General features: G+C 40.2%; 1 protein-coding gene across 10 annotated transcripts in view; it reads right to left on the bottom strand.

Annotated features, from left to right (window-relative positions):
• Window positions 1-12,946, bottom strand: part of MARK3 (microtubule affinity regulating kinase 3) — a 116,911-nt gene that overhangs the window by 83,437 nt on the left and 20,528 nt on the right. For all 10 annotated transcript variants that reach the window (XM_027521855.1, XM_027521857.1, XM_027521856.1 and 7 more), the window contains exon 2: window positions 9,310-9,501. In XM_027521855.1, the coding sequence (XP_027377656.1) occupies window positions 9,310-9,501 (192 nt within the window). The remainder of the gene's footprint in view (window positions 1-9,309; window positions 9,502-12,946) is intronic.

Genomic DNA, 12,946 nt, shown 5'->3' with positions numbered 1-12,946 from the left:
AATATTCCTTCCCATGTATCTGCTGTCACAAGAAAACATCGGTAACAATTAAGCCTCCTCCTATTTCAAAAAAAAGACAGCTGATTCACATTACTCATGGTAATTCCATTCTATAAATTCACTGTGAACACGGAATTGGTGGATACTGAACCACTGTTTCTAGAAGAGGTTCCTGTGAGCCCCTGGTCATAACATTTTCATCAACTGACCAATACATAACCTTGTTTTATGTTTCTGCTTAAGGACATCTCATTTACTATACGTTATTGATTTATTAACACTGACTAGCACTATCTACGGAGAAGGCAATGGCATCCCACTCCAGTACTCTTGCCTGGAAAATCCCATGGGCAGAGGAGCCTGGAAGGCTGCAGTCCATGGGGTCGCTAAGAGTCGGACAGGACTGAGCGACTTCACTTTCACTTTTCACTTTCATGCATTGGAGAAGGAAATGGCAACCCACTCCAGCGTTCTTGCCTGGAGAATCCCAGGGACGGGGGAGCCTGGTGGGAAGCCGTCTATGGGGTCGCACAGAGTCAGACATGACTGAAGTGACTTAGCAGCAGCAGCAGCACTATCCAACCTCATGCCTGAATGAAGCTTATCTCACAAATATATTTTCTCTATAAGGCGCTCACAGCCTTTGCCCTTAGAAACACTGGCTAGTTACCTCAGCCCTACAGTTGGGGGTCATTTTAAATAGCAAAATCACTATCAAAATGCACCAAAAAATGTGGAAAATATGGACTAAATAACCACAAAACAGGCATCTGTTAATAGTATGAAAGCTGAAAGAATGCCAAGTGTTACCTTGTTGGACCTCAGCAGAGCAAACACACATAAAGCAATTCAAACTTCTCACTGCTCTGTGCATGGCCAAAACAGACTGCAAATGCACTGCTGGTATTGATTTCTGGATTGTAAACAAATTTTGGAGAGTATGTAAATTTGCAAATCTGGAATTTGGGAATAATGAGATTGACTAGTGGGTCTATTCTGAAGATGGACAGTGGTGATGGTTGCAAACAACATAAACGCACTTAATGCCACTGAGCTGCATACTTAAAAATGGCTAAAATAGTAAATTTTATGTTATGTATATTTTATCACAATAAAAAAGTGTTACAATTATGTAATTAAGTGCTTTTTAATTTGTAGAAAGTAGGTTTATGTCATGTTCGTTTCTTTCTCTGCACACTAACTGTAAATAGTCGCTCAGTTGTGTCCGACTCTTTGCGACCCCATGAATCGCAGCACACCAGGCCTCCCTGTTCATCACCAACTCCCAGAGTTCACTCAGACTCACGTCCATCGAGTCAGTGATGCCATCCAGCCATCTCATCCTCTGTCATCCCCTTCTCCTCCTGCCCCCGATCCCTCCCAGCATCAGAGTCTTTTCCAATGAGTCAACTCTTCACATGAGGTGGCCGAAGTACTGGAGTTTCAGCTTTAGCATCATTCCTTCCAAAGAAATCCCAGGGCTGATCTCCTTCAGAATGGACTGGTTGGATCTCCTTATAGTCCAAGGGACTCTCAAGAGTCTTCTCAGTTCAAAAGCATCAATTCTTCGGCGCTCGGCTTTCTTCACAGTCCAACTCTCATATCCATACATGACCACAGGAAAAACCATAGCCTTGACTAGACGAAACTTTGTTGGCAAAGTAATGTCTCTGCTTTTCAATATGCTATCTAGGTTGGTCATAACTTTCCTTCCAAGGAGTAAGCGTCTTTTAATTTCATGGCTGCAGTCACCATCTGCAGTGATTTTGGAGCCCCCAAAAATAAAGTCTGACACTGTTTCCACTGTTTCCCCATCTATTTCCCATGAAATGATGGGACCAGATGCCATGATCTTGGTTTTCTGAATGTTGAGCTTTAAGCCAACTTTTTCACTCTCTACTTTCACTTTCTTCAAGAGGCTTTTGAGTTCCTCTTCACTTTCTGCCATAAGGGTGGTGTCATCTGCATATCTGACTGAGCTTATTGATATTTCTCCCGGCAATCTTGATTCCAGCTTGTGTTTCTTCCAGCCCAGCGTTTCTCATGATGCACTCTGCATATAAGTTAAATAAGCAGGGAGACAATATACAGCCTTGATGTTCTCCTTTCCCTATTTGGAACCAGTCTGTTGTTCCATGTCCATTCTAACTGTTGCTTCCTGACGTGCATACAAGTTTCTCAAGAGGCAGATCAGGTGGCCTTTTCAGTTATATGTTATTAAACTACTAAGGCTATCTTTTACCATTCTGCTGGCTTACTTCCAAATCTGCTACTATTATTTCCAATAAAAGCAAACTGTTCAAAATATTCTTTTTGTGTGTCAACAGTTGTTTTGAAGAAAACATTCTATTAATCACTGCCCAAATCCCAGCAATGACTACTTACTGAGTTTTAACAGAGCAGCAAAGGGCAATACCTGGAACCACCTGAGAGAGAAAATGAGGTCTTCTTTTCTTCGTTCGCTACTTATCTGAGTGGGGCCAGATTTTCTTCATACACTTCAACCAGAATCACATACCAAAATTGTCTGAATGCAGAGCAGACTTAAAATACAGCTACCTTCTATTAAAAGAGATATTAAAGTGAATTGCACTTTTAAAAATTTAAACAATGTCATTCTTTTTTGTAATTTGTTTTGGAAAATAAGTCATTTTTCATAAAAATATGTTATTTATATTAACAAGTAAAAGGTCTATTATTTTTAATAAATTAATACATATTTTAAGTTTCTTAGTGCTAACTTCTAAAACAGTAAACAGCAATAGATGTAACTCATATAAACAAAAGCTTGTTTTGAGTCCTCAATTTAAAAAGTTTAATGGAATTGTGAGATTAAAAAAATCGAAAACTACTGTTCAAATCAATGAAACTGCATATAACCACTGAAACCTACAATTTATGATTATGCAGCATTGGGGAAAACTTTTAAGGATAAAATTCTGAAGGGAAAAAACCAGCATACAAAATCAGGGCCAAAAGTATGCTGAAAAATATATATAGGATATGATATACCAAAATAATGGTATTATGCATATTTTGATTGGGGGAATTTTTTTCCTTTCTGGTCTCCAAACTTTCTGTAAAGCTGTTAACACAGTCTTGACACACACAAAATGTTGTAAACTAAAATCTCAAGAAGTTTAGCACATTCAAAGATGAAAAGCTGAGGTTTTATCATTCTTACAACCAACAACTAATGCTAATTGAGTACTCAGAGGCCGAGGACAAATGAGGTTCGAGACTGAAATCTGTTTTCCTCCCGCTCCCCTCTGGCCTCTCCTCTACCGCAGGACACGGACTGCCAGTGAACGTGGGCAGCCACAAAAGCGCAGAGCAGGCTGCGAGGACAACGGCAGGCACGCACTTCAGGGGCCTTCTGAAGGAGACAGGGTGCAGGCTTGAAAGGGCTCTGGACCCGGAGCTTCCAGGTGGCAGGAGCTGCTGGGCTAATTCCCAAGTCAAAAGTCTGCATAAAGAATGCTGCTGCTCCTCAGCCCAACCAATGACTACCGATTCCAGAAGTTAAAGAGGCTCTGGACTCCAAGTCAACAAGCCAGGAGAGGGCAGGAGTGAGGCATGAGAGGAAAAGGGGGGGATTAAGTGTCAGACTGCCACTGAGGAGGGGTGGGACCACGGAGCTTCCCAAGCAGAACAGAGGATTCTTAATCTAGAGAACAGAAGGGTCCCAGAGAAGAGATGGCAGAGATACCTGGGTCCTCCAATAAAAGCACTGGACAACTCCCAAATGAAAGTGGTCAAACATATTCTATGCACGCAAACCCAGCTTCCGATCAGCTTCTTAGGGTTCCACCTAAGACAGACAGACAACCAAGACTTACCAGATTCCAAATGAAGTCTCTAAGGAAGACACCAAGAAAGAATCCCAGCGACAAGAGAAATAATGTAGGGAACAAGAACAACAAAAAGAATCATGCTTTTTACTATCCTCAGGGAGTTAACAGAAGAAACAGCACTGATACCAGAACTGGACGCTATAAAGACAAATAATCAGAGAACAAGAAAGAACCGGGGGGAGGAGGACACCCACAGGAGCATACACACATTTAAGAGAAAGACTGGAAGATACAGACATGTCCCAGAAAGCAGAACAGAGAGAAAACAAAACAAAAACCCAGAAACTAAAAAATCAAGCCTCTTGAGAATTCACTGGTGGTCCAATGGTTAGGCCTCAGCACTTTCACTCCCAGGACCCAGGTTCAATCCCTGGTCACAGAACTAAGATCCTACAAGCCGTATGGCACAATCAAAAATCATATAAAAGGCCCTTTGCAAGGCTTCCAATCTCTGATTAATTGGAACTCCAAGGAATTCCCTGGTAGTCCAGTGGTTAGGAATCCACACTTTCACTGCAGGGGGCACTGGTTCAACCCCAAGTCAGGGAACTAAAGACCCCATGGACTGCAGTATGCCAGGGTCCCCTGTCCTTCACCATCTCCCAGACTTGCTCAAACTCATGTCCATTGAGTTGGCAATGCCATCCAACCATCTCATCCTCTGCTGTCCCCTTCTCCTCCTGTCTTCAATCTTTTCCCAGCATCAGGGTCTTTTCTAATGAGTCAGCTCTTTGCATCAGGTGGCCAAAGTATTGGAGCTTCAGCTTCAGTCTTTCCAGAGAATATTCAGGACTGATTTCCTTTAGGATTGACTGGTTTGATGTCTCTTAACATACCATATAATAACTCTTTATCTTCTACTGACTGAATGAATTAAGTCTCTGAATTACCAAAATCACCTCCTGAAGCACTCTGGGTTTTCTTTAGAGGTCTTAGTACCTCAATAGGAAAGACACATCCTATTCCCATAAAAGGGCAAGAGAATGCTGATGGAAAAACTTTCGTTTTCAATGGGCTGACTGGAGAACAGTACTAAGTGATAAAAATACAATAACTATAGTTTTTAGGTTTCTTTTAATCTATTGGGAATATTATAATAAACCTGTAATAAAATATATACTATAATAAACCTATAATAAAATCAACTGTCTAAAAAAACTTCAGTTTTTTATCATAGGACCCAGCAATCCCACTCCTGGATTAATTATCCTAAAGAAATTAAAATTTATGCTCACATAAAGACCTGTACAGGGCCTTCTTTGGTGGGCTAGTGGTTAAGACTCCACCACATTCCCAATGCAGGGTGCAGATTCAATCCCTGGTGGAGAACTAAGATCCCTTATGCCACATGGTGCGCCCCCCACCCAAAAAAAATGGAATATAATAAAAATTCATCTGATAGACTAAATGGCGAGAAGAGCAAGGAAATTCTTATAAGAATAATCATCAGGGAACTTTAACCTACTTCAAAAAATCAAAATGTACAATCAAAAGCTGCAGTAATAAAAACACCATGACTGGGCATAAAACTAAATAAATTAAATCAGAGAGACAAAAGGGAATTTAACAATCGGGGGAAAGAACCAATGATCCAGGGAAAGCAGTAATGCATGTAGGGGGAAAAAGTTAAGACTCTACACCTCATACTAATCCTCCAAAATACACAGTAAGTCAATTAAACATTCAAATGCCAGTCACAGCAGTATTTAAAGAAAAAAACAGAATCATTTTTACAATCTGGGAAAAAAAGTAAACTGTTCTCACCAAGACATGAAACCCAGACAGATCGGACCGATGTCTAAAAACACATAAAAGGTTTAAATCACTAAGAGGAAAAGAGAAAAGAGACACAGATAAAGGATATACAGCAGGAAGCTTATTTTAAAAAGAAAATATAAATGACACAAATATATGAAAATATCATCAATGTAAGCAGCTATCAAAAAAGCAATCTTTTTAAAAAAATATCATTTTTTTGTTTATTCGATAGACAAAAATTATCTACAGTGTTAGCAAGGGTGTAGAAAAATAGGCACTCTCATTCATTTTGGTAGGCTAATAAAGCAGTACAACATTCTCTCAAAACCAATTTAGCAGTACCTAGTACTCTTGCCTGGAAAATCCCATGGACGGAGGAGCCTGGTGGGCTGCAGTCCATGGGGTCGCTAAGAGTCAGACACGACTGAGCGACTTCACTTTCACTTTTCATTTTCATGCACTGGAGACGGAAATGGCAACCCACTCCAGTGTTCTTGCCTGGAGAATCCCAGGGACGGGGGAGCCTGGTGGGAAGCCGTCTATGGGGTCGCACAGAGTCCGGACACGACTGAAGCGATGCAGCATCAGCAACATTACGGTATTAAAATACAGAAACATCACTTTGCTAACAAAAGGTCCATATAGTTAAAGCTATGATTTTTCCAGTAGTCATGTACAGATGTGACAGCTGGACCATAAAGGCTGCATGCCAAAGAATTGATGCTTCTGAACTGTGGTGTTGGAGAAGACTCTTGAGAGTCCCTTGGACTGTAAGGAGATCAAATCAATCACTCCTAAAGGAAATCAACCCTGAATATTCATTGGAAGGACTGACGGTGATGGTGAAGTTTCAATACTTTGGCCACTTGATGCCAAGAGCTGACTCACTGGAAAAGACCCTGATGCTGTCAAAGATTGAAGGCAAAAGGAGAAGGGGGTGGCAGAGGATGAGATGGTTAGACAGCATCACTAATTCAATGGACATGAATTTGAGCAAACTCTGCGAGTTAGTGGAGGACAGAGAAGCCTGGTGTGCTGCATTCCGTGGGGTCGCAGAGTCAGACACAACTTATCGCCTGAACAGCAACAAACTACAGTCTCACATTCCCTCTGAACCAGGACTTCCAGACATCTAGGAATTTATCCTACAGAAACACTCTTAATAAAGGACAGAAAGTTATGTTTAAGGATATTCAGTGCAGATGTTTGTAATAGCAAAAAAATCAGAAACCACCCAATGCCCATCAATATAGGTAAACTATGGTGCCAGCACACACTAGAAGGCAACGCCCCTAAAAAGAGTATGTCAGGTCCAGAAGCACTGAAATCCAGACGTGATGAAGACGTGACTGAGCACTTGGTAAGAAAAACCACCATTATGTCCTTTCTTGTTAAAATAAACAAAAATTACTGTGTCTATAAAGAACTGTGGTAATGTATACCAAACTGCTGAAAGTGATCCTCTGAGAAGAGAGAAAGTTTAAGGAATTTTATTTTCTACATAATGAGTTTCTATAATGTTTATATTTTACATGATTCTGGGTAAGACCTACAATAGGGGGGGAAAAAAGTAAAATCAATTTTTTCAGACCTCAAAAAAAAAAGTGTTTTAAGTTAGCCACTATATAGTCAAATTCAAGCATTTCTGGAGAGAACACACTAGATGTAAACATGGCAAGTCTCACTCCAGCACAAGTAAGTTATGTAAAAGGCGAGAGGGTCTATCTGTCTCACTCCTCTTTTAACCCACCATCTCTATCTATATAAGGAAACTGGCCAAGTAACCACCTGAAACTGGTTGGGGGAAATAAACTCAGAGGTTCTGTTCCTTATTTCAAAAAGTTTGGATCTAGGGCAGCAAAGAAAGCTCCACTAACTCATGCTATTTACTGATTCCAAAAGCAGTCCCGGCATCTCTATGGAGTCTTAACTAGGGAACTGCCACTAAAATTGAGATGAAACGTGAGGAGGCAAATTTTTAGTTACAGTCTTTACTTAAGACTCCAGTTAGAATAGACCAATGATGCACAATCTTCTTCAGGTCCCAGAACACAGAGGAAGTTAGAATATTTGTAGGGCAAACTGTAGCAAACCCAGGGTGGGTCTCACTCCAGCAGGCCCTTGCACAGTGGACTGCAGGCCTCAGCACATCTTAACACTGCCTTGGCACACATATCAGGAGGCTCCATTACATGGGAATTATTTCTTTACAGTTTCCTTCAAAAGTAGCATTAAGTTCATCCAATAAATATTTATCAAGTACAGGGGGAGAATGGACACATGGCCGAGCCCCTTCGCTCTTCACCTGAAACTATCACAGCACTATGTTAATCGGCTATATCCCAATATAAAACAAAGTTTTTTAAAAAATTTATTAAGTACTTAATAAGGCTTCCCTGGTGGCTCAGTGGTAAAGAATCCATCTGTCAACACAGGTGATGTGGGTTCAATCCCTGGTCTGGGAAGATTCCCTGGAGAAGGAAAAAGCAATCCACTCCAGAAAATCCACTGCCTGGAAAATCCCATGGACAGAGGAGCCCGGGAGTTACAGTCCATGGAGTCAAAAAAGAGTCAGACACAACTTATCGACTAAACAACGAGCACCTAGTATGTGCCAAATATGGCTAAGTGCTGATATCTTCCCCATAGATTAGAGTGGAAAGACAGATAAATAAGCAATTTGCAATATAATTGTAATTATAATAGTAAAACATACTATTTATTTAACTGTAATGGTAAAAATGCTAGCTAGGGAAAAAGTACCGTGATTTTTAACATGAGTGCCGTGCCTGGGGAAAGGGAGTCTGTTAATCACTACTTTCCCCAAGAAGTGACTCCAACACAAAAGGATGAAGTGTATTTTAGGCAAGAAACAGCAGGTAACAAAGATCCAAGAAACTATGTAAAAAAAAGCAGAACAGAGACTTTCCTGGTGGTCCAGTGGTTAAGAATCCACGGTTCAGTGCAGAGGTCACAAGTTTGATCCCTGGTTGGGAAACCAAGACCCCACGTGCTGCAGAGCGACTCAGCCTGTGCGCCACAACTAGAGAAAAGCCTGCACACCAGCAAATGGCCCGTGTGTCTCAATGAAGACCCAGCTCAGCCAAAAACCAAACACACCAGAACAGTTCTGTGCTGCACAAAAAGAATGTGAGGAGGGAGTTAATTAAGGAGCAGTTTTAATGGAAGTGTTTTTTATAAACATGGAATGTGGTTGAGCAGAAAGCAAATATGACAAAAATTAGGAAAGCATGTGCCTTTCTATATAATAACCTATCGAACATAAGCTATGAGATAAATGTTTGGGGAGATGAAGAAGCTTCTTGATAAATCTATAAAAACAGTCAACACGATTTTTGCAAGTACCATGAGCTTATAATGAAGTTAAAACATTTTTACTGTGGTGGTACATATTTACCACTGAAAAAGAACGCTATCTCTTTATAAAGGCAAAATCATTCAAACACTCAATATGTAATCTTTACAACAGAGAAAGAAATGAGAAAGTAAATGAAAAGTAAAGAAATGAGAAAGTAAAACAACTCCCAGGATAATTAATATATAAGCTTCCTATTCTTAAAAAAGGTTTAACTAGCTTACAGAAAGCCCAAATATATACATTGTGTTCCTCTTTGTCTCACATGGAAATAAACAGGAAAGTGTATTAACAGAAACCCAAGCATAATTCGTTACTTACCTCTCTGCCTGTAAGGATGTGTCTTGCCAACTTCACTTTTGCAAAATTCCCCTTGCCGATAGTTTTTAACAGCCTGTAGTTTCCAATGTGAGGCTGTTCATCTGCACAGGAAGCTATAGAGTTTCTACACCGTGCTCCAGAGCGCCCAGAGCGAGAGGTAACTTCTTGCCGCCCATCTCCATGTGACGTGTGCTGCAGTAAAATAGACAACAAAGGGCAGGGAATGAGGAACCCACAGTAGTTGACAAGGTTTAAGAGTCTCCAGTTGAAGAAACAAAACATCTCTGCTTTAATTTAATCCCACTACATATGGCACTTTATGGGGACTTGCCCATGTGATATAAACTCATGAGGAAAATAAAATGCTGAGAAGAGAAATACCAGTCTTGAACTTCAACTGGGTGTTCAGATAGATGAAGATTATTTTCTGTAATGTGGCTATACCATAAAATAGGAGAAAGAAGACTGCCTTACAGTCATAAAGAACTTAACTTTCCCACATGCTATTAAATACACCAGCACATATTATAGTCAACACACCTTATGATATAGGTAGAACAGGTAACATCACCATTAACCAGATGAGGATACCTTGAGATTTATTCACCACCAAATCACTAGTGAGAAATTCAAAAAGAATATGGATTCCCAACTTCTTTCTAAACTATGCTGCTAACAATGATTTTTAAGACAGTGTGTGCCAGACTCTAAAGCCCTTGATAAACATCTGTTGAACAGATGAATACAGTATTCAACATACTCCAAAAACGTAAAACAAATCATAAACACCTCTAACCACATTAAACAGAAAGGTGCTCGAGTTACAAAGTGCCTGATGAGGACAGCGCTGCATGCGTGAGCAACCAGCTGCCTAGCGCTTCCTCTCTCCATACCTCACTGCCTACCTCTCCTGAGCGCTAACTGCTTCCTCTCCTCTCGGGACACTGTCAAGCACCTTCATCCCTTTCTCCTCTTGTCCAGGAAAACACCCCTTGTTCTTCATGTTCACTCTCTACCTGTAGGTCAAACAAGCCTGATTCTAGGTGATAAACATAAGAAACTACACTTTGTAACACATTCTTATCAAGGAAAAATGGAAAAAAAAAAAAAAAAAAACCAATTAGTATTTTACAGTGAGAGCTTAAGAATTTGTGCCATCAACCTCTGAATTCCTCAAAAGATATCCTTTTCAGAATGTCCACATTAATTTCCATCTACATTTTTATATTCCTCTAAGTAAATCTCTGTCATTCCTGTACCAAGTTTTGAGACAGGTTTTCTTCTATTTTAAGTTAAAAAGACTTTTACAAACTGGTTACAAATCTAAACAACTTTATTCCTGTAGCAAAAAGATTCTAATTTTCAAATGAGAATTTTGGGAAAATAGCCCATTATAAATGAGGGATAGCAAGGAGAGATAAGGCCTTCAGTGAACAATGTAAAGAAGTAGTGGAAAACAACAGAATGGGAAAGACTAGAGTTCTCTTCAAGAAAACTGGAGGTATCAAGAGAACATTTCATGCAAGGATGGGCACAATAAAGGACAGAATGGCAAGGACCTAACAGAAGCAGGAGACTTAGAAGAGGTAGCAAAAATACACAGAACTGTACAAAAAAGGTCTTAATGACCAGGATAACCACGATGGTGTGATCACTCACCTAGAGCCAGACATCCTGGAGTGTGACGTTAAATGGGCCTTAGGAAGCATTACGACAAACAAAGCTAGTGGAGGTGATGGAATTCTAGCTGAGCTACGGAAAGATCCTCAAAGATGATGCTGTTAAAGTGCTGCACTCAATATGTTGGCAAATTTGAAAAACTCAGCAGTGGCCACAGGACTGGAAAAGGTCAGTTTTCATTCCAATCCCAAAGAAGGGCAGTGCCAAAGAATGTACACTGTGTACAACTGCACTCATCTCACACGCTAGCAAGGTAATGCTCAAAACCCTTCAAGCTAGGCTTCAACAGTACGTAAACCGAGACATCCCAGGTGTACAAGCTGGTTTTAGAAAAGGCAGAGGAACCGGAGATCAAATGCCAGCATCTGCTGAATCATAGAAAAAGCAAGAGAATCCCAGAAAAACGCCTATTATGCTTCATTGACTAGGCTAAAGCTTCTGACTGTGTGAATCACAATAAACTGTGGAAAGTTCTTAAAGAGCTGGGAATATTACCTGCCTCCTGAGAAAGCTATCTGTACGCAGATCAAGAAGCAACAGCTATTTAAAACCTTACATGGAACAACTGACTGGTTCAAAATTGGGAAAGGAATACGACAAGGAGTATGTCAAGGCTATATATTGTCACCCTGCTTATTTAACTTATATGCAGAGTACATCATGCAAAATGCCAGGATGGATGAATCACAAGTTGGAATCAAGATTGCAGGGAGAAACAACAACCTCAGATATGCAGATGATATCACTCTAATGGCAGAAAGCGAAGAGGAACTAAAGAGCCTCTTTATGAGGGTGAAAGAGGAGTGAAAAAGATGGTTTAAAACTCAACATTCAAAAAACAAAGATCACGGCATCCAGTCATTTTATGGCAAACAGAAGGGGAAAAAGTGGAAGCAGTAACAGATTTTCTTTCCTGGGCTCCAAAAATCACCACAGATGGTGACTGCAACCATGAAATTAAAAGACGTCTGCTTCTTGGAAGGAAAGCTATGACAAACCTAGACGGCATATTAAAAAGCAGAGACATCACTTTGCTGACAAAGGTCCATCTAGTCAAAGCTATGGTTTTTTTTTTTAGAAGGAAATCAACCGTGAATATTCACTGGAGGGACCTGATGCTTAAGCTCCAATGCTTTGGCCACCTGATGTGAAGAGCCGACTCATTAGTAAAAAAGACCCTGATTCTGGGAAAGACTGAGAGCAGAAGAAGGGGGCAGGAGAGGATGAGATGGTTGGATGGCATCACCGATTGAATGGACACAAGTTTAAAGAAAACTCTGGGATATGGTGAAGGACAGGAAAGCCTGGCATGCTGCAGTCCAAACAGCAACAAAGTACTGTTTTAAAATAATTTTGGTAAACGTGTTTCATATATGCTTATTTCCAAACTAGACATGTTTCCTAAAAACAAGGACAGTAATTTACTATCCCTTGTATCTTAGAATAGTAGACATATATAACAGGTACTTAATGAACACTGCAAAGTGAAAAGTGTTAGTTGCTCAGTCGTGCCCAACTCTCTGGGACTCCATGGAAAGCAGCCCACAAGGCTTCTCTGTCCATGGGATTTTCCAGGCAAGGATAAGAGAGAGGTTTGCCATCTCCTTCTCCAGGGATCTTCCTGATCCAGGGATCAAACCTGGGTCTCCTGCACTGCAGGCAGATTCTTTACCAACTGAGCCACAGGGAAGCCTTAATAAATATTGGAACGACTAAATAAATGATATCAAAACACTAATCACTGTAGCATTCAGATGGTTAAATTACAAGAAATTTTTATTTCCCAAATTTCTTTCTTCTATTCAAATATTTATTGAATGATAATGTATAATAGATTTTATATAATTATGAGCTAGGCACTGTTCTGAGTGTCAGAAACCCAGCAGAACATAAAACAAAGTCCCTGTAACCATGAGGTGTATGTCAAGCGGTTTTGCTCTTTATACAATGAAAACAC

Source organism: Bos indicus x Bos taurus, chromosome 21 (assembly GCF_003369695.1).
Source record: "Bos indicus x Bos taurus breed Angus x Brahman F1 hybrid chromosome 21, Bos_hybrid_MaternalHap_v2.0, whole genome shotgun sequence".
In the NCBI taxonomy this organism is placed as follows: domain Eukaryota; kingdom Metazoa; phylum Chordata; class Mammalia; order Artiodactyla; family Bovidae; genus Bos; species Bos indicus x Bos taurus.
This window is presented reverse-complemented; position numbering and strand designations above follow the sequence as displayed.